The sequence below is a fragment of the Scyliorhinus canicula genome, chromosome 16, assembly GCF_902713615.1.
Source record: "Scyliorhinus canicula chromosome 16, sScyCan1.1, whole genome shotgun sequence".
NCBI classification, from domain to species: domain Eukaryota; kingdom Metazoa; phylum Chordata; class Chondrichthyes; order Carcharhiniformes; family Scyliorhinidae; genus Scyliorhinus; species Scyliorhinus canicula.
Genome location: NC_052161.1, coordinates 69,371,107 through 69,393,435, shown reverse-complemented (window position 1 = coordinate 69,393,435; position 22,329 = coordinate 69,371,107). Strand labels below are relative to the sequence as shown.

The window sequence follows — 22,329 nt, the reverse complement described above, 5'->3', positions numbered from 1 at the left end:
TCACCCTCTGTGTAAAAGGCCTGCCTTGCACATCTCCTCTAAATTTTGCCCCAAAGACCTTAAACCTATGCCCCTGGTGATTAACCCCATCACCCTGGGAAAGAGTGCCTGCCCATCTACTCCACCCATGCCCCTCATAATCTTGTAGACCTCCATTATGCACCCCTCAACCTCCATCGTTCTAATGAAAACAGTCCGAGTGTATTCAGCCTCTCCGCATAGCTAACACCCTCCAGACCAGACAACATCCTGGTAAACCTCCTCTGCACCCTCTCCAAAGCCTCCACATCCTTCTGATAGTATGGCAACCAGAATTATGCGCAATATTCCAAGTGCGGACTTACCAAGGTTCTATACAACTGTAGCATGACTTGCTAGTTTTTATACTTGAAGCCACGTCCAATGAAGGCAAGCATTCCGTATGTTTTCTTGACTATCTTGTCCTCTTGTGTTGCCACTTTCAAAGATCTGTGGACCAGCATGCCCAGATCTCTCTGACTTTCTATATTCCTAAGAGTTTTGCCATTTGCGGTATATTTCCTGTCTCTGTTAGACCTACCAAAATGCATTACCTCACATTTGTCTGGATTAAACTCCATTTGTCATTTCTCAATCCAGGTCTCCAACCTATCTATGTCCTGCTGTATATTCTGACAATCCTCAACACTATCTGCCACTCCGCCAACCTTTGGTGTCATCCGCGAACATACTAATCAGACCAGCTACATTTTCCTCCAAATTATTTATGTAAACTATAAACAACATAGGCCCCAGCACAGATCTCTGTGGAACACCACTAGTCACAACCTTCCATTCAGAAAAACACGTTTCTATTGCTACCCTCTGTCTTATGTGACCGAGCGAGTTCTGTATCCATTTTACCAACTCACCTCTAATCCCGTGTGACTTCACCTTTCGTACCAGTCTGCCATGAGGCAGCTTGCCAAAGGCTTTACTGAAGTCAATGTCAACAACATCCAGCATCCTCCCCATATCAATCATCTTTGTCAGCTCCTCAAAAAACTCGATCCAGTTAGTGAGGCATGACCTCCCCTTCACAAAACCATGTTGTCTCTCGCTACATTTGTTTCCAAATGGGTATAAATCCTGACCCTGAGAATTTTCTCCCATACTTTACCCACTACCGACATGAGGCTCACCAGTTTATAGTTTCATGGATTATCCCTGCTACCTTTCTGAAACAGCGGTACCACATTAGCTATTCTCCAGTCCTCTGGAATCTCACCTGCAGCCAATGAAGATACAAAGATGTCAGTTAAGGCCTCAGCAATTTCCTCCCTTGCTTCCCTCAGTATTCTGGGGTAAATCCCATCTGGCCCAGGAAACCTATCTACTTTAATGTCTTTTAAAATACCCAATACCTCCTCCTTTTCGATGTCAACATGACCCAGACTGTCCACACACCCTACCCAAGAATCATCTTCCACAAAGTCCTTTTCTTTGGTGAACATTGATGCAAAGTACTCATTTAGTATCTCGCCCATTTCCTCTGGCTCAATACATAGATTCCCCCCACTGTCCTTAAGTGGTCCAATCCTTTCCCTGGCTACCCTCTTGCTTTTTACATATAAATAAACAGTTTTGGGGTTCACCTTAAAACTACTTGCCAAGGAGCTTTCATGACCCCTCCTAATTTCCCGCGTAAGTACCTTAAATTTGCCCACTTGAAGCAGATGTAATGCCCCTTGCATGCAAGCTTCAGATTCCTTCAGGAAATTGAACCAAACATGAGCCATTATCTGATCTACGTGAAAACAATATTGTGGTCTTCAATGGGACCACAAATGTACTTTAAAAAAATATTTTGAGTTGGAGCCGGAAGTAGCAGTACTCCTTGCATTTAGCGCAGAAAGTTCTGGGAACTCTATTGTGGGTCAGAAACCAGCACAGAGAATAATTATGTGGAATACAATCAGGAAAATTATTATGAAATAATAAAATTGCTTTTCAAAATCATACTGTCATTGAAATTATTTCAACATCAAATTAGCTATGCAAAGATTGCATGGGGTCATATTGTACATGAACATGAAATTTGTTTGGAGTTCTCCCGAAAAAATTTAGATTATAATGCACTCAGCAACTGAGAAATTTTGAAAACAGCATTATTAAATAATCTAATTTGCTGATACCTTCGTACAGCTTCTGATACTCTTAAGATATAGACATTGTTGCAGGAGACCCAATTAACTGCAATTGATGTAGGTTTAAAAGTTCTAATTCTAAATTTTTGCTGACATTCTCTTGTATGAATTATCATGTTTTACTAGTGTAATGAACTCCAAGTGGCTTTATTGGTTGGCCAATTGGAGTATGAGCTCCCTCAATGATAGCTCATTGAGGGGGCCCATATAAGCACCTGTGTAGGCTTTGTGAGACAGTCTTAAGTTGACTGGACTGCTAGCAGCACTGTTTGTAGCTGCTCCTGTAATATCGTTAATGTAAATAAATATTGGTGTGGTGACGGAACTCCTGCCTCCCGTGGATTACTACAGTGGCGACGAGGATGGGAGGTACGGTGCTGAAGAAACACCTAGACCAAATATGGGCAGCGGAATCACACCTGGAGGCAGGCGAAGCAGGACCGCCTCAAGCTAGGATAGCCCAGACGGAAAGGATACCCACACCCCAGCCCCGAGCAATTTCTCCAGACCCCGTCATCCAGTCGTCAGAGTCGGAGATGGACACGTTCGACGAGGCCGCCGCGACACCTCTCCCCAAGGAGGAAGAACAACTTCCAAGGAGGTCGATAAGGAAAAGACGGGCACCTATAAGGTACACCCCGCCCACTTCAGAGAACGACCCGGCGGATGACACAGTGGTGACAGACCCAGACATGAGGAGCAGGAAGAAGCTCAGAGGAATGCCAGCTGGCAGGAATTCCTCGGACCTTGGGGGGGGGGGAGGGGGGGAAGGGTGTAATGAACTCCAATTGGCTTTATTGGTTGGCCAATTGGAGTATGAGCTCCCTCAATGATAGCTCATTGAGGGGGCCCATATAAGCACCTATGTAGGCTTTGTGAGCCAGTCTTAAGTTGACTGGACTGCTAGCAGCACTGTTTGTAGCTGCTCCTGTAATATCGTTAATGTAAATAAATATTGGTGTGGTGATGGAACTCCTGCCTCCCGTGGATTACTACAGCTAGTTTACCAGAAAAGTACTGCAAGCTCATTTAAAACTAAGCTGTTTATTAATATTTGTTGAAGTAATAACATCTGACCATACGAATTAGGAGTAGGTCCCTAGAGCCAGCTCCGCCATTCAGTAAGATCAAGGTTGATCCAATTGTAACCTCAACTCCACATTACTGCCTACCCCAAATAACCTTTCACCCTCTTGCTTATTATCTAACTGCCGTAAAAACATTCAAAGAGGCTGCCGAAGAGTTCCAAGACTCGCACTGAGAAAGTAATTCTCCTCATCACTGTCTTAAATAGGCGACTTCTTATTTTTAAACAATTCTAGATTCTCCCACAAGCGGAAACATCCTTTCCATATCCATCCTGTGGAGTTCTTTGAAGAAATAACATGTGCTGTGGATGAAGGGATGTACTGTACTTGGATTTTCAGAACACATTTGATAGGGTGCCATATCAAAGGTTATTATGGAAAATAAAAGCTAATGGTGTAGGGGATAAGATATTGGCATGGATAGAAGATTGGCTCGTCACCAGGAAACAGTAGGCACACATGGGTAATTTTCTGCTCGGCAGGATGTGATGAGCAGTGTGCCACAGAGATCAGTGATCTTGTATATTTATATTACTCTTTTAAACTCCAGCAGATACAAGCCAGAAATTAATCTAGTAAAGCTTTTCTGAATTGCTTCCAATTCATTTACATCCTTCCTTAAATCAGATTAATACTGTACACAGTACTCCAGATGTGATCTGATCAATGTCCTGCATAACTGAAGCATAACCTCCTACTTTTGTATTCAATTCCCTTTGCAATAAATAACATTATATTAGCTTTCCTAATTACTTGCTGTACCTGTATACTAACCTATTGCAATTCATGTATTAGGATACCCAGATCCCTCTGTATCTCAGGAATCTGAAATTTCTCACCATTTAGATAATATGCTTTTTTTATTCTTCCTGCCAAAATGGAAAATTTCACATTTCCATCCCATCATATTTTATTTGTCAGATCTTTGCCCATTCATTTAACCCAGGGGTGGGCAAACTTTTCCGTGCAAGGGCCACATTCAGAAATTCACAATTTTAAAGGGCCGCATAGTATATTAAGTAAAATAATTAATATTTTAAATAACCAAAATAAAAGGTCTTTAAAGAAAAAAAAGCACATTTATTTGAAAAACAAAGTAACTCAGTAAGTAACAGAACAATGTCAATGAGAATGATGCATCTGACTGCAGTCATTTACCAGTTTGTTGAAATCAGGTGTCAAGTTGCTTGCGCTGATCCTTAACACTGACAGAAGCACAGCCTAGCCGAGTCAACGATACAAACGCGCGTAGTGGGTGGATGAGTGGGGCTGCCTTATTGGTCGGTTTAGTTGGGTGTGCGACCAATAGGAGTCCAGGTTACAAACAATAATAAGGCTTATTGTTTGTAACCTGGACTCCTATTGGTCGCACACCCAACTAAACCGACCAATGCGACAGCCCCACTCATCCACCCCACTACGCGCGTTTTTATGCGGCCCGCCAATGAGGTGCCCGGAATCATAACTGGCATTTTTGAAAAGCCGCCGGGGAAAAGCCGCTGAAGTATAAGCGCTTATTGAATAAGCGCATTTACTTCAGCGGCTTTTCCCCGGCGGCTTTTCAAAAATGCCGGTTATGATTCCGGGCACCTCATTGGCGGGCCGCATAAAAACCTTTGTCGGGCCGCATGCGGCCCGCGGGCCGTAGTTTGCCCACCCCTGATTTAACTTATCTATATCCCTTTGTAGTCGCCTTACATCCTCATCACAATTTAAATTTCGACCTATCTTTGTACGGTCAGCAAATTTAGCAACCATAACTTCATCCAAGTCATTTATATAAATTGTAAAACGTTGAAGCCTCAACACTGATCTCTGCAGCACACCGCCCATCACATCCTGCCAAGCAGAAAATTACCCATGTGTGCCTACTGTTTCCTGGTGACTAGCTAATCTTCTAACCATGCAAATATGTTACCCCCTACACCATGAGCTTTTATTTTCCATATTAACCTTTGATAAGGCACCTTATCAAATGCCTTCTGAAAATCCAAGTACAGTACATCCCTTCATCCAACTTATTGGAGTTCTTTGAAGAAATAATAGAACTCCAATAAATTGGTTAAACATGATTTCCTTCGCAGAAAACCACGTTGACTCTGCCGGATTACCTCTAGTTTATCTAAGTGCCCTGCTATAATGTCTTTAATAATAGCTTCTAACATTTATCCTATGAGATATTAAGCTCACTGGCCTGGAGTTTCATGTGTTCTATACATTTGCTATTTTCCAATCAAATGGCACCTTACCTGAAATTAAGGAATATAGGAAAGTTAAAACTAAAACATCAACTATCTCACTAGCCACATCTTTTAAGACCATAGGGTAAAGTCATCAGGACTTGTCAGCATGCAATACCAGCAATTATTTCAGCACTACTTCCCTGGTAATTATAATTTTCCTGAGTTACATTTCCTGATTTACAGCTATTTCTGGGATATTATTTGTATTCTCTATAGTGAAGACCAAGGCAAAATACCTGTTCAATTCACCTGCCATCTCCTTATTTTCCATTATTTATTCCGCAGACTCACTTTCTAGAGGACCAACATTCACTTTGTTAATGTCTTTAAAAATATCTATAGCAACGCTTACTCTTCGTCTTTACACTTATTGCTAGCTTTCTCTTGTACTCTAATTTGTGCCTCATTATTAATCTTTTTGTCATTATTTGCTGTTCTTTATACTCTGCCCAAAATACTGACCTGTCATCCATCTTTACGCAATTATATGAATTTAAAAAAAAGTTTTATACCTTTTTAACTTTTAGTTAACCATGAATGGTGGGTCCTCCCCCTTGCAATTTTTTATCTCATTGGAATGTACCTATGTATTCTGAAATATCCCTTCAAATGTCTGTTACTGTATTGAACTATTCATTAACCTCATTTGCTAGTTCAGTTTAGCTAGATCTGCTTCCATGCCCTTATTTAAGTTTAATATACTAGTCTTGGACCCACTCTTCTCTCCCTCAAACTGAATATAAAATTCAATCATATTTTGATAGCTACTACCTACGGGTTCCTTCACTATGATGTTATCAATCAATCCTATCTGAAGCCTACTCTCATTTCAGAAACTGTCCCAAAAACATTCATTGAATTTCTCATTTATGCTGCCTTTGCTTGTCTGATTTTTCCAGTCTATATTTAGATTAAAATCCCCCATGATTATCATTGTACCTTTCTGACATGCTCCCATTAACTCTTCCTTTATACTCTGACCTACCATGTGTTATTCGGGTGCCTGTATACCACTCCCACAAATGACTTCTTGCCTTTATCATTTCTCATCTCAATCCAAACTGCTTTTACATACTGGTTTCTTGACCATAGATCATCCCTCTCATGCACTAATACCATCATTGATTAACAAAACTACCCCCTCTGCCTTTTCGTAGATTCCGGTCCTTCCTAAATATCATGCACCCATGTATATTTAGGTCCCAATTTATGTCATCGTGTAGCCACGTCTCTATAATGGCGATGATAGCGTACATATTTATTTCTATTTGTGCTATCAGTTCATCAGTTCTGTTTCTAATTATTTGACACAGAGACTTTAGTTTTGTCCCTTAATTATTTTGTAACATCTCACCTTATCTGCTAATTTACCCTTTGATTTGTACCTCTAGCCCTTCCTGCCACAGTCTGTTTATCATTTCCCTTGTTTTTCTTGCCTTGTCTCTACTCTTTGGTTTACCATATCTTCCTAAATTTGATTTCTTGCTCCTACTATTTAGTTTAAAACCCTCTCTACTTCCCTAACTATGGGGCTTGCCAGAACACCAGCCCCGGCACGATTCAGGTGTAGACGATGCAGTCCCAATTTTCCCAGGACTGGTACAAATCAGAATCAATTTCTCTCACACCAGTCTTTGAGTCATGTATTCAACTCTTTAATTTCATTTCTCTGTGCCAATTTGCACATGGCTCAGGTAATAATCCAGAGGTTGCACTGTATTGGCATCCAGGAGCTCCCACATCCGCAGCTGAAATGCAGCATCTATCCCACCATTGTTACTTAACTTTAGTTCATTAAATTGAATTAATGCTGCACTGAAGCAAGCAGAAAAGTAGAACATAAAGAGCAACACCTCCTCCCCCCCTCACTCTGCTTGCAATCTGCACTCAATTTGCAAAATGGTTACCCAGACCTCTATTCAGTCTTTGGAGCTGAGACTACAACAATAAGATTGGACTAGTTAGCCAATTAACTAATCAACTATTCTTTAGTAGAATTTGTTTCTCCCTGTTGGAATAAATGTATTGTGCGTGATTCTCCATTGGCTGGCGATGAAACGCTATTGGCCGGATAATAAGTTCCGATGCTAAAATTGCGGCACGTGCCGATTTGACGCTACATCGTTATTCTCTGCCACTTCGACAGCGGCGTCAATGCGGTCCGGAACGCACCTACAGTAAACACCATATGCCCATCATAAGTGATTCTGACCCGGTATTCTCCGGGGCCTTCGCGATGCTCCGCCTCTGATGAGCCGAGTTTCCGGCGGCACAGTTCACTTGTGCTTTTAAAAATCGTGAAACCAGCGTGGCTGCTGAGGGAGAGGGGGTATGGAAAGTATCCAACATCGCCGTAGTTTGCTGACTGTTGGGGGGACCTTGCTAGGGCTGGGGGGAGTAGCGGGTGGTGGCCAGGAGGTCAGCTGTGGAGTCAGGGTGGACGGACACGGAACATCATTGCCGCAGTCGGAAAGACAGCCATGCAGCTGTGCCCGCTGCTGACAGCCCACTGTGAACTTAGGGCCATGGGTCATATATGTCCCCCCCCCCCAAGCAACCCCATAGGTGCCCCCTGGCCCCAGCCAACACATCAGCTGTATGGGCGCACTCCACAACCAATGCCATCTTCTTGGCAGGGATGAGTGTGCCTAGGGATTGTAATGTATATATGTAGCTGCAGCTTGTCAGCCTCTCGAGTGTCAATCATGGATCTGGCAAACGCTGAACCGTTTTTCATTGGAATCGATTGTGCTCCACATGGCGCTGGCGCTAGCCCCTCCACAGTTGCTGAATCGATCCAGGTCTGGTGCCAGTTTTGCTATCGTGAAAGTCCACAAATTCTGCCCCGGTGTCAATAATTAGTCTCAGAAACAGAGAATCCCGCCCATTTAGGTTGTTAACCTACTTTAGTAATTACCCGTGAAATGCTAACTGGAAAACAGATTTTAGAAAGATATTGATACTTAAAACTCCCCACTCACCCACCTTATTTCAGCTCACTCTGCTTGCAATTTGCACTCCATTTCAGCACCATTTTATCAGTGTCATTTTATCTCACTTACCACTAGACAACCCAAACTTGTCACTGGCTGTGAATTAAGACTATAAAAGGATAGTTAATGTCATGCTTCTCAGACAGAAGTAAATGTGTGTATGTAGTTAACACCAAATATGAAAAACTTACTGCTTCATACACATTATTTTATCCTACAATTATCAGTAAAAGATGTGATCCAAGGCTTCATTAAAAAACATTCTTCTCCTCAGTAGTCTCATTAAGTTTAATAAATAATTTTCTCAAGTTTAACTATGGTAATGAAAGTTGCTTCTCCTGTGATTTTTCTTACCGAACATAGTCAAAATACTCTCTGTGCTGGTTACGATAGAAAACTGAAAACTTCAACATGCGCCCTGAAATCACTTCAGCTTTTTCCATCAACTGCGTCAAGTGAACCTTGGAATAGTCTGCAGAATAATTGAAATACATTTTATTACTAACGTTGCACTGTGTTTCAATTTTATACTAAATTAAAACAGTGAAAACAATTATTTTCACATGGTTTGAAGATTAAATGTAATTTTAGTGGTATATACATGAAAACATTACTTTGATGGAAAAATCAATTGTTACTTGTCCAAAAGATAAGGGTAAACATTTTCTGCTGTAATCAAAACAGAAAATACTGTAAATACTCAGCAAATCAGGCACCATGGGCGGAATTCTCCGACCCCCCGTGGGGCCGGAGAATCGCCTGGGGCCGGCATAAATCCCACCCCCGCCATGGCCTGTATTCTCCGCCACCCGGGAATCGGCGGGGGCGGGAATCGCGGCGCGCCGGTCGGCGGGCCCTCCGCGGCGATTCTCCAGCCCGCGATGGGCCGAAGTCCCGCCGCTGTCAGGCTTCTCCCGCTGGCGTGGTTTAAACTGCCTCTCTTACTGGCGGGATTGGCGGCGCGAGCGGGCCCCGGGGGGGGGGGGGGGGGGAGGGGCGCGGGCCGATCTGACCCCGGGGGGTGCCCCCACGGTGGCCTGGCCCGCAATCGGGGCCCACTCTTTTTCTTCCGCCACAGCCACGGCCTCCACCATGGCGGAGGCGGAAGGAACCCCTTCCACCGCACATGCGTGGGCTGACGTCAGCGGCCGCTCCGGCGCATGCGCGAACTCACGCCGACTTTTGGCCAGCCGTGGTGCCGGTCGGCGGGGCGCCAAAGACCGTTTGTGTCAGTTGGCGGGGCGCCAATCATTCCGCCGCGGGCCTAGCCCCTAAAGGTGCGGCACCTTTGGGGAGGCCCGACGCCGGAGTGGTTCTCGCCACTTCGGTACGCAGAAACAGCATCTTTGGGAGAAAAACAGCATTATTGTGGTCTGAACCTTCTCATCAGTGGCAAAGCTATGGGGGAACTAAGAAGCTTGTAATGCTAGGGCCGAACTTGGGATACCATTGAATTGTGAGGTTGTGAGAGGTGAGGCAGGGGGTGGGAGGCAGGGGGTGGGAGGCAGTGGGAGTACAAAGATACTTCTGATAGAAAGGGCTTCCCCTGGAAGGTTTTATGCTTGTTGGGAACAGTGCTAATAAATAAATCAGGGCATAAAAAACAAGCTAGGTCCTAGGTAAACAGCGCAAGTTTATGTACTGGTCAAACCCAAGAGGGGCTATTTCTGGCAAACTGGAAGATGGGGGTTTCCAGTGTAAGTTGCAAGGAAACTTCCAATTTTGTTGCAGTCCTCAATAGTGACAACACCTGGGATGGGATTCACCGTTGGCTGACGCCGAAATTGTGAAAAGCGATTGGGCGGAGAATGGGTTCCGACAAAAGTTGTAGCGGGCGATGGTTTGACGCCAAATCGCAATTCTCTGTCACCTCGACAGCGGCGTCAATGTGTACCAGAAGGCATGTAGAGTAAACATGTCATGCAGGCGATTCTCCTCCTCCGATGGGCCGAGTTCCCGATTGTGCGGTTTACTTGTGCTTTACAAAATCGTGAAACCGTGTCATGGCTGATGAGGGAGAGAGGAGGTGGGACACAGAGAGACACGACTGTACGCTGCCGGGCCAGACACTGGCTGGGGTAGGAAGGGGCCCTGCCACGGCCAGGGGAGGGTGACGGGGGAACAGGCCGAGTGTCTGGGGTGACCACCCACAGGATTCGGGTGGTGTCCAGTCATGGACTGCCAGTACATCTTGCTGCGCACCCACTGACCATCCACCTTGCCCCTGATTCTGCAGAGTGGCATCGGCCGTATGGGTGCTCCCACAATCCCAACCCAACCTCCGCCACCCCTCCCCCCCTCAAACCTGGCCGCCACCCACCGACGGCCCATCAAGGGCAACGCCCACAGTTGCCCCTACGGGGTGCAGGGCAGGGGCCACGGAATGTATGTAGGGGCCACTATGTAGCCCAGTGGACCTGGTTGGGCACGGGGAGTATGCACCATGCTAACATGTCAGCCTCTCAGCCCCTGCAGACAATGGAGATTGGAATTCAACCAGCAATAATGGCCTTCCTGCTGGTCGCCGCAGCCCTAGGGATGCCCTTCGGCTGTACGAGCTGGCGCTGCACGAGGAGGAGGAAGCTGCAGTAGCAGATTTTGGAGCAGCGGAGTGTGCAGCAGAGGAACAAGTGGCAGCCATCCAGGATGGGGAGCTGGCCGCCCAACAGGCCGAGGAGGAAGAGGTGACAAGGAGCCGCTGCATGAGGCCTCGTGTGTCCCAGCACTGCCTGTCATTTGAAGACCTGCCACACTGGGCATGCTGTTGAAGACTCCAGCGGAGCAGATGGACACATCCGCAAGACACTGGCACACCTGGCACCACGGGGTACAGGGAAAGACACCCGCTCCTGGTGGGCGTCAAGGTGACGGTCGCCCTGAACCTTTACGCCACGGGCTCCTTCCAGGCGCTGAGTGGGAACTTGTCCAGGATCTCTCAAACCTCGGTGCACAGGTGCATCCACGCCGTCAGATTCCCGATATGCCCAGGTGGCTCAATGTGGACCGAGCCCACCAGTGTGCCTGGGCAGCAAAGATCGCGTCATGCTCCCGGTCCAGGGGTTGATTGATGGAATGCATATCCTCCTACGAGCACCTGCACAAGACAGGCCACTCTACACAAACCAAAAGGGACATGAACATGAACATGCTGCGCATCATCCACGTCTGCTCCCGTTCCCGGGAAGTATGCACGGCGCCTTCAACCTGGCACACTCAATGATTTCTGGCATGTTCTAGATGCCCCCCCCCCACCACCACCCGCCCTCTCAGCTGGGGGCTTGGCTCGTGGGTGACAGGGGTTATCCACTGCGGTCATGGCTGATGACTCCTATCTGGAGGCCACAAACCAACGCAGAGACCCGCTACAACGGTGCCCATACAGCGATCAAGCCCGTGATGGAGCGGTGCTTCCGCCTCCTGGAGTTCGGCCATGGGCAAGGAAGTGAGACCCCGCTGAGTTGCGATTCCCCATGACAGTTGTGTCAACATCCCACCAACACCACCCCCACACCACCTTCACCCCCCCCCCCCCCCCCACCACCAACCTCACCCTCACACCACCCTAACACCATCCCCACCACGCCCCGGTCTAATCATGCGTCTTGTCTTCTGTGTTGCAAGACCTGCTGGTGATGGGGAGGGTCCATCTGACGTTCCCCCGCCCCCAGCCAGTGCCACAGCTGGAGCTCCCCGGTGAGGCGAGCAACGATCAGAGCAGCTCAGCCACCAGCCCTCCACATGAGACTCAGGAGACCCCGGAGCTTGAGTCGGAGGATAACACTGCATTTCCGTCACAACTATCTCCAACACCCTCCACCATCCCAGAGATACTCACCTCGGTTGGGCACTTTAGTGAAGAGACTCCTGGGACACACACTGGTGTGCACCACACAGCTGATCCGGTACAGCAGGTGGAGGTCAGAACTCCTGAAAGAGCGGACGGTCGGAGAGTGGGCCGATCCCAGGAACTAGCTGCTGTCCAGACAGGTTTCGGGTTTCTGGAACGGACAGTACCGTCAATTGTGGAGACCAGTTGCAGAGCCAGGGACTACATGAGGGGTTGTCAGCGAGCATCCAGTACCTGCAGGTGCAGTTGGAGGAGTCCAACCACGTGCAGGAGCAGGAGGTGCTGACCATGCATGCCACCCAGACTAACATCGCACGAGTGGCATCCATGGTGGAGGCGTGGGAGTGAGGGTTTTGAGTGAGGCGTCCATCCCTGATGCCAGGGGTACCTTAGGCTGGCGCTGTCCTTGACAGAGATGCACTCCGCAGCCCCTGCCCGGCACCTCTGTAGGAGCTACAGAGGCCGTTGCCTTTGAGTGGGTCACGTCATGCCCCATCGGTGGGTGGCGGCCAATTGGGTGGTGGGGGGTGTGGTGCAGGGGTGGGAGATGGGGTGTGGGGGTGGGTGCACCCATACGGCCGGTGTCACTCTACAGAACTAGGAGCCAAGGTGGCTGGTCAGTGGGGTGCACAGCAAATGGCTACCTTGCAGGCCGTGGCAATGGTGGTCCGTGCCTGGACACCGGCCCAGTCCCTAGGGAATAACCCCGGCCAAAAGGCCCATTTCCCTGTCACCCCCACCCCCTTGGCCCTAGCAGGACCTTTCCCCAAAGCCACCCTGGCGAGTGTCCGGCCCGGCAGCCCACGGTCGCACTTCTCCGAGTCCTCACCCTCTCTCTCCCTCATCAACCACAACGCCAGTTTCAAGATTTTGAAAAGCACTAGTGAACTGCGCCGTCGATTATTCGGCCCATTGGAGGCGGAGAATCGTAGAATACAGGGTCAGGCCCACTAATGATATGCAAATGGTGTATACTATACCTGCGTTCCGGAACGCACTGGCTTTGCTGTTGAAGCAACGGATATTTGCGATTTGCCGTCAAATCAGCATCCGCCACGGTTTTGGCCTCGGAACCGATTCTCCGCCCAATCGGGTTTCCCAACTTCGGCATTGGCCGATGGAGATTCCGGCCAATGTTTTTGTTCCCAGATATTTCTAGTGCTCAGTCAAAACTGCTGTGATTTCTCTCTCACTCCCTACCTAGTATAGGTTTACAATAAAAGGGAGAAAGAAAATATCTCTGGATTGCTCTAGACCAGAGTCAGCATGGCCACAATAGTCCATGCATTTTCAACCCAATCACACATGGTCTCTTTCTACATTACGCAATGTGCTACGTCCAGCGATTGAAGAGAAAGCCTCAAGTGGTTTAGCTAACTTAGATAATTAACTATTGTTTTCTAAGATTTTCAATTTGCCATCCTGGTCGAAAATTTGTGTTATGGATCAGCCTGCCATTGTTGAAACAACCACGGGCCGGATTCTCAGTTGGCTGACGCTGAAATCGCGAAACACGATTGGGCGGAGAATAGGTTCCAATCAAAATCACGGTGGCCGCCGATATGACGCCAAATTGCAATTCCCCGTCACCTTGACAGCAGCGTCAACGCGGTCCGGAATGCACGTACAGTAAACACTGTTTTCATGTCATTGCCGTGTCATTAGCGGGCCCGACCTGGTATTCCCCGGGACCTCCGCGATGCTCCGCTTCTGAAGGGCTGAGTTCCCGATGGCTTAGTCACGTGCTTTTAAAAATCGTAATACCAGCGTCGTGGCTGCTGAGGGAGAGAGAGGGAGTATGGAAAGCGTCCAAATTCGGCACAGTTTGCTGACAGTTGTGCTGCTGGACAGGGGGCCCTGCCAGGGCCGGGGGGAGTAGTGGGAGGTGGCCAGGAGGTGGGCTATGGGGTCAGGATGAACGGGCATGGAACACCATTGCTCAGCCGGCAATGTAGTCATGCAGCTGTGCACGCTGCTAACAGCCCACTGTGAACTTTAAAAAAAAATGTATTTTATTACAAACATGTATCAAAACAGGTTACAGCAAATAAACACCCCGGGAAATATACTTCCTATCAATCAACTATACAGTCTGTTCAGATTTTTTTCTCTTTTTCACCCTCCCTTCCTCCATACTCCCCAAATGATCTCCCCTCCCAGCAGCACAGCTCCTGCCTGTTAGATTCTTTTCAAATTAGGAGGGGTTAAATTATTACAACCCCTCTCCAGGAAACGTATGAAATGTGTTATAGCTGCTAATGTATGAAATGGAAGGTAAGCGGCTGTTAGTAGCTCATCAGTACCTGGCACAATGCTGGAGTGGTGCTGCCAACTCTGGTTGGAGGCTGCAAGTCTCATAGGTAAGAGAACCCCAGCTGCATGACTGGAGGAGCCTCAGCCTTTGCCCTTATCCCAACAGATGGAAGGTTCTTGTTGTTTTTGAAGACAAAAATATTGCAGATTGGACAAACAAACTAACCATGGCACTGTGGTTAAGGAGGTTATTCGAGTGTGGGGAATAAAAATATGTGGCAGTGGTAGGGGACAATATAGTCAAGGGGACAGATTCTAATCTTTGCAACCATGGCCAGATTGCTTGCCTGGAGCCTTTGATAACAAATACAAAACCTTGTATTAAACAGCATCACAAAGTGTCTCAAAGCGCTGTACAGGAGTGTTCAGCAAAATCTGCCATCAGGTGATATTAGGGAAGATGGTCAAAAGATTGCTCAAAGAATTATGTTTCAAAGGAATGGAAAGAGAGGTAGAGAGATGGAGAACTCCAGAGTCAAAACCTATTTCTGGGCCTCCTGCCATATTTCAACCCAATTCTTGCTACTGATGCCATCGGCAGGGCAGGAGGCAACACCACAAACGCAACAGCCAACATCCAAACACACAGAGGATGGGATACAGCTCCGGGGACATGTCCACGGCCGGAGGGTGCCATGTGGAGGAAGAGATGCCTGATGAGATGGGCCAAGGGTTTGGAGGTCAGTCTGTATTGCGGAAGAAGGTGACAGAGGCATCATACTGGTCGTGCACAGAAGGGGCTGGATTCTCCATTTCTGAGATGAAGTGCTGACGCCGGCATGGGAATGTGGTCTTTTATGACCAAAAACGGTGCAAAACGGCCACCGATCCTCCGTCTGGTGGCGGGCTACCAGGCGCATAGCATAGAGCAACCGGCTCTAGCTGCCGCTATGGCTAAGAAATTTTGGGTGTGTTGCCACGCGCAACATGGCGCCGGCCGCGGGTGGATCCGGCCTGTCAAATAGTGTCCCCCTTTGGCCAGGCTCGCCACCCCTGGCCCGCCGGGACCAGTACACCCAGCCCCTGCCAAAGCCCCCCCTAACGCGGATCAGCTCTCCCCCGACTGAGGCTGCGCTGGACTCAGTCTGCAGCCGACACGCCAAGATCCCGACAAGAAATAGCATGAGACACGAACGCCGTCGGGAACTCGTCCATCGGGGGTGAGCATCGGGGGGAGAGCCTCAGGTAACGTCCTGAGGCTGTCCATATGGCGTAAGATAACACCGTTTTGGAGGGGTCAGATCATCGCAAAAACGGCACCGTCCCTGATTTTGGGGTCAACGTGGATTCTCCGGCCAATCGGCAAACGTGAATTCGGCATCGGAGGCCAAAGAATCCGGGCAAAGGTGTTTATTGTGTTTGACAATTCCCCAACCTCGATGGTGCTGCCCCCTCAACCACTCCCTAGCTCCCTCATCCCCTACCCTCCCCCCCCCCATGCCAGTGGCCTCAGTGATGTGCTTTGCCCTCCTAGCTCTATCACGACGTCTAGGTGTGTCCCCAAGATGCACATCTGAGGTGGAGGCAGCCAGCTGCTTATCTCATCCCGAGGCCTTCGATGCCTCTGGCGGGCGTCCTCTGAGGCTGGAAGGCCCCGGCTCACTTGTCGGCAGCACGTGCTCAGCCGTGCTGCCCTGTACCAAGTGCTGGCTGCAGCCTCATCAGAGGGGTGGAACTTGGGGGAGCTAATGGCCACATCCCCACTTCATGGCACGGCCCCAGGTTGGCACTTAGCTCTCCCTCCTCGCGCGGTGCATATTGGGCCCTGAGGTTCACTTGGGATGGAGGGGCACCTGGTTCGAGCTCCGACTGCCGCTGCATCATCTGGCGATTTCCCCATGGTCTGCACCATAGTGTCGCCACCCTCGGTGCTGCTCCTCAGTGTCTCAGCCATGCCCAGCTGAGAGCGGGACATGTCCCGCAGAACCTCATCAAAGTCAGCTGGGTACTGTTCACATCTCTCAGTGAGGCGGACATTTTCCTAAGCCTTTCCGCCATGGCCGTCACCAACTGCGCGACGCCTTGGACACCTTCACTACTGGTGTCGACATCATGAACCAGGTTCTCCACTGCAGTTGCCACCCTAGCAGTGTTGGCCTCAGTGCCACACATTGCCGGCGACATCTCCTCTGGGACTCCTCCAATCGGAAATGGATCTGCTGGAGTGTCGCTGTCATTTCCCTCTGAATGTCCTGAATTCTCCCTAAACTCTCCATTAGCCCCGGGTAACCCTGTTCCACAGGCTCAGCACCAGGCTGGGAACCAGCTGGGTCCTGGGATCCAGCAGACCTCCAACTGTTATTTTGTCTGGGGGTTCCTGCCTCCACGATGTGCATCAGCAGCAGTGGGGTGCTCACCAGATTGTGCCCCAGAAGCCTGACCACTAACATTTCCCACTGAGGTGTGTGTATTTGCACTGTTGGAGGGTGGGGATTACAGCTGTGCCGCCACTATAACAGTTTCATCTTTGGAGCTCTCCTCCAAGGTGGTCTCCCGATAGGCTAGAGAAGATGCCGCCCAAGATGGGCTGGCACCTTCAGCTGGAGGACCTGCGGGAGAATGGACTTTTGGTCTGTGGGAGGGATGGGTCAGTCAGTAAGACAAGAACAGCTCACGTTTGACAGGTCCTCCGAGTGGAGCCCGATGGTTCCTCACATCTGCTGCATCTACCAGCCTTTGCGCTGGTGACTGCTCTGCCTCGACCACACCATCACCTCCAGGGGACGCTCCTTGAAAGTGGTGAGGATTCTTATGTCCGGTATGCCACCGCCAGTTTGGGCTCTCAGTGGCAATTGTGGGAGAGCTTTTCCTGAGGGATTTGATGCGACCATCAATCCACACGAGACGGAGAGTTGAAGTGAACAGTGGCTTTAATCAGCTAGAACTGTGCCTACCTGCGATTGCTCTGCACTGAGAGCCGCCTGCACGACAGCAGCTCTATATACCTCCCCTCAAGGGGGCGGAGCCAGGGGTGCAGCCCACAAGGGCACCAACATGATACAAAGTGGTGTAATACAATACACCATAGGTGTATTCGTCCATAGGTGGAGCCCACAAGGGCAACAACATACTACAATGCAATAGTGGTGAATGGTTGTCATAATACATTCACCCCCTGTTAAAAAATTGAAGTCTAGCGGGGGTGAAGTGGCTCACAGGTTGAGTCTGTCCGGCGCCCTGATCGTGCGCTGCGATCACCTGAGTTCTGGTTTCGCTGTGGACACGGGTGTTGAACTCGTCGGTGCGGGCACAGATGTGCACTTCAGGAACGTGTCTTCTGGAGCTTCATCCCTGTAGGTCGGCGATGGGGGTGTTGAGGGGGGGGGGGTGGAGGCCATGTAGGGGAGGGAGCGCTGTTCGGTGTAGGTTGGGGGGAGTAGATGATGGTCATAGGGGATCCTGCGGTTGCCAGGTCCCGGAGGGAGACTGTATCTTGTCGGCCGTCATGGTGCGCCACGTAGGCATAGTGGGGGTTGGCGTGAAGGAGATGGACCCTCTTGACCTATGGCTTATGGCTCCTCACGTGTTTTCAGAGGAGTACGAGCCCCGGTGTTGTCAGCCAGGCTGGAAGAGAGATTCCTAGGGAAAACAAATAGGCGGTCATGAGGGGTCTCGTTCATGGCTGTGCAAAGAAGTGACCTAATGGACTGGAGTGCGTCGGTGAGGACCTCCTGCCAGTGGGAAACTGGGAGATTCCTAGACCGTAGGGCCAGGAGGATGGCCTTCCAGACCGTTGCGTTCTCCCTCTCCTCCTGTCCGTTTCCCCGGCGGTTGTAACTGGTAGTCCTGCTCGAGGCGATGCCCTTACCGAACAGGTACTGATGCAGTTCGTCGCTCATAAATGAGGAGCCCCGGACACTGTGGGCGTAAGTGGGGAAACCGAACAAGGCTAAGATACTATGTAGGGCCTTAATGACGGTGGCCGCGGTCATGTCGGGGCAAGGGATTGCAAAGGGGAAGTACTCACCAATGATGTTAAGAAAATATGCGTTGCGGTTGGTAGAGGGGAGTGGCCCTTTGAAGTCGATACTGAGGCGTTCAAAAGGCCGGGTTGCCTTCACCAGGTGGGCCTTATCTGGTCGATAGAAGTGCAGCTTACACTCCGCGCAGATTTGGCAATCCCTGGCCATGGCCCTGACCTCCTCGGCGGGCCTTGATGTAGTGGAGACGCCGGGTGACCCCTGGGTGGCAGAGGTCGTTGTGGATGGCCTGGAGTTGGTCATCTTGCGCGCTGGCTCATGTGCCACAGGACAGGGCATCTGGGGGCTCATTGAGCTTCCCAGGACGATACACAATATCGCAATTATAGGTGGAGAGTTTGATCCTCCACCTCAAGATTTTATCGTTCTTGATCTTGCCCCGCTGTGTGTTGTCGAAAATGAAGGCTACCGATCGTTGGTTGGTGACGAGGGTAAACCTCCTACCAGCGAGGTAGTGCCTCCAGTGCCGTACAGCTTCCACAATGGCTTGACCTTTTTTCTCGACTGAGGAGTGTCTAATCTCGGCGTTGAGGGTTCGGGACAAAAAAGGCTACGGGCCTGCCTGCCTGATTAAGGGTAGCGGCGAGGGTGACCTCTGACGCGTCGCTCTCCACCTGGAAGGGGATGGACTCGTCTACCACACGCATCGCGGCTTTGGCAATATCTGCCTTGATGCGGCTTAAGGCCTGGCGGGCCTCAGCCGCCTGTGGGAAGATGGTAGCTTTAATCAGTGGGTGGGTTTTGTCCGCATAGTTGGGGACCCACTGGGCATAATAGGAAAAGAACCTGAGGCATCTTTTCAGGGCCTTGGGGCAGTGGGGGAGGGGGAGTTGCAGGAGGGGCCCCATACGGTCGGAGTCGGGCCCTAGGACACCGTTTTCCATGACATAGCCGAGGATGGCTAGTCGGGTTGTGCGGAAAATGCATTTCTCCTTGTTATAAGTGAGGTTGAGGGCTTGGGCGGTTTGGAGAAACTTCTGAAGGTTGGCGTCGTGGCCCTGCTGGTCGTGGCCGCAGATGGTGACGTTGTCCAAGTACGGAAATGTGGCCTGCAGCTTGTACTGGTCCACCATTCATAAGAACATAAGAACATAAGAACTAGGAGCAGGAGTAGGCCATCTGGCCCCTCGAGCCTGCTCCGCCATTCAATTAGATCATGGCTGATCTTTTGTGGACTCAGCTCCACTTTCCGGCCCGAACACCATAACCCTTAATCCCTTTATTCTTCAAAAAACTATCTATCTTTACCTTAAAAACATGTAATGAAGGAGCCTCAACTGCTTCACTGGGCAAGGAATTCCATAGATTCACAACCCTTTGGGTGAAGAAGTTCCTCCTAAACTCAGTCCTAAATCTACTTCCCCTTATTTTGAGGCTATGCCCCCTAGTTCTGCTGTCACCCGCCAGTGGAAACAACCTGCCCGCATCTATCCTATCTATTCCCTTCATAATTTTAAATGTTTCTATAAGATCCCCCCTCATCCTTCTAAATTCCAACGAGTACAGTCCCAGTCTACTCAACCTCTCCTCATAATCCAACCCCTTTCCTCATAATCCAACCCCCTGGACATTCGGTCCATCGTTCTTTGGAAGACCGAGACCCCGTTGGTGACGCCAAGTGGACCCGAAGGAAGTGGAAGAGGCGGCCGTCTGCCTCAAAAGCTGTGCAGTGGCGGTCCTCCAGGCAGAATGGGAGCTGGTGGTATGCGGACTTCAGATCCATCGTGGAGAACACCCGGTAATGTGCAATCTGATTCACCATGTCCGCTATCCGGGGGAGGGGGTACGCATCGAGGTGCGTGTACCGGTTTATGGTTTAGCGCCCCTGCATCGCACGTGGGGGGTATAGCGATGCTGGGCCTGGAAACGGCAGTGACCGATCGGGCTTGGCAAAGGGAGACAAAGTGGCCCTTCTTGCCACACCCGTTGCAGGTCGTGTTCCATGCTGGGCAGCGTTGTCTGGGGTGCTTGTTCTGGCCACAAAAATAGCATTTGGGGCCTGCGGAGTTAGCTGGCTGCCACGTGGCGCAGACTTGCGGTGTACCCGGGTTGGATGATGGTGCCCACGAGGGTCAGAGGTGTAGGACTCCAGATTGCGGGAGGCCACTTCCAGGGAGTTAGCGAGCTGTACAGTCTCTAAGGCCGAGTGTGCCACCTTCTAATAATCGCTGGCGGACTTAATTGGACTTAATGCCCGTGACATAGGCGTCTCTGATCAGCAGTTCCGTGTGTTGGACTGCCGACACCACCTGGCAATTACAGTTTCTGCCAAGTATCCGCAAAGCATGCAGGAAATCGTCCTGGGACTCCCCCGGGAGTTGCCGTCTCGTGGCTAGGAGGTGCCTGGCGAAAACCTGATTAACAGTCTTGATGTACTGTCCTTTCAGTAGTGCCATCGCTCCCGCGTAAGTGGGAGTGTCCCGAATGAGGAGGAAAACTTGTGGGCTCACCCGTGCGTAGAGTATTTGGAGCTTCTGTAGGTTTGAGATGACTTCTGTGGATGCTCCGAGATATTCTTCAAACCAGGCTAGCCAGTGCTCGAAAGTGGCTGTGGCGTAGGCTGCGTGAGGGTTCGGCTCCAGGCGATCCGGCTTGAGTAAGACGTTCATCTTCAAAGTTCTACACAATAAATTGCACTGCTGTCGCCACCTCGTCCCAGGCAGCACTGACTGCCCTCTGGCAAACCTTCCTGGACCCTCGGGGGAGCTAACCACTCTGCCACCGTGTCGCCCATATGTTCTCCTCGCTGTTTACTTGAGGCCTCATGGGCTTTCTGCTCCGAATGCCGGCTCGTCAGTTGATTTGCCGTTACCACGCTCGCCAGCCCCCTGCTAACAACGCCAAGCAGCACTTAGGCTGCACTTCCACGGCCAACCTCAACCAGCTCGCAATGGCGCCAGGAGACCGGCCCCAAGAATCGGGGTTGCTGACCTGGGGAGGCTCCTCGACGCGGTGGAGGCCAGGAGGGATGCCCTGTTCCCCCAAGGCTGAGCCACAAGGCACCCATTGCTGCGTGGGATAAGGTAGCCTGCTGGCTGCCCCCACCTAATATGTGTGTCTTGGGGACACAACTAGATGTAGTGGTAGAGCTAAGAGGGCAAAGCACATCGAGGATCACTGGGGGGCACCGAAGCGAGCGGGGGTGGGGGGGGGGGGGGGGGGGGGGGGGGGGTGGGATGATACACCTACAGGAGTTTCGGGAATTGCCAGATGTGGCCTGCGAAATATTACACCTGTCCCCACTCGGACCCTGGAATGATACCGTGGCAGAAGGTTCAGGGCTGCAGTGACCTTGATGGCCACCGGCAATGTGTGTCCTCCACGTGGTGCCAAGTCCATGAGGATATGGCACAGGTATAGCTCCATCTCCTCGTTGAGGCGGACCTTCCTGTGGCATGCACTATCCGACATTTGTTCAAATGGTGGCCGGGCACACCCTGAGCCGTCGTGGGACACCCTTCTGGGTCACTCCCTGGCCTGAAGGGCAGCCAGGTCCTCGGGGTGTGGGATGGAGTCCGGCACATGGAACGCTGCCTCAAGCATCTGCAGATGCTGCTGCAGCCTACACCAGCGTCTGGCCGCATCGCGTAGCACCAGCATTAATAGGGCAATTTCTACGTACAACATCCCTGCCATAGCTTTCAATATCTGCAAGGCATTGGGAGAGGGTGTTAGACCGAAAAACAGCAGTGGCTCCCAC

General features: G+C 50.2%; 1 protein-coding gene across 1 annotated transcript in view; it reads right to left on the bottom strand.

Annotated features, from left to right (window-relative positions):
* The window catches only part of phyhiplb (phytanoyl-CoA 2-hydroxylase interacting protein-like b), a 91,855-nt gene that overhangs the window by 2,033 nt on the left and 67,493 nt on the right, over positions 1-22,329 (bottom strand). Inside the window, exon 4 of the mRNA XM_038822000.1 lies at positions 8,844-8,961. Coding sequence (XP_038677928.1) covers positions 8,844-8,961 — 118 coding nt within the window. The remainder of the gene's footprint in view (positions 1-8,843; positions 8,962-22,329) is intronic.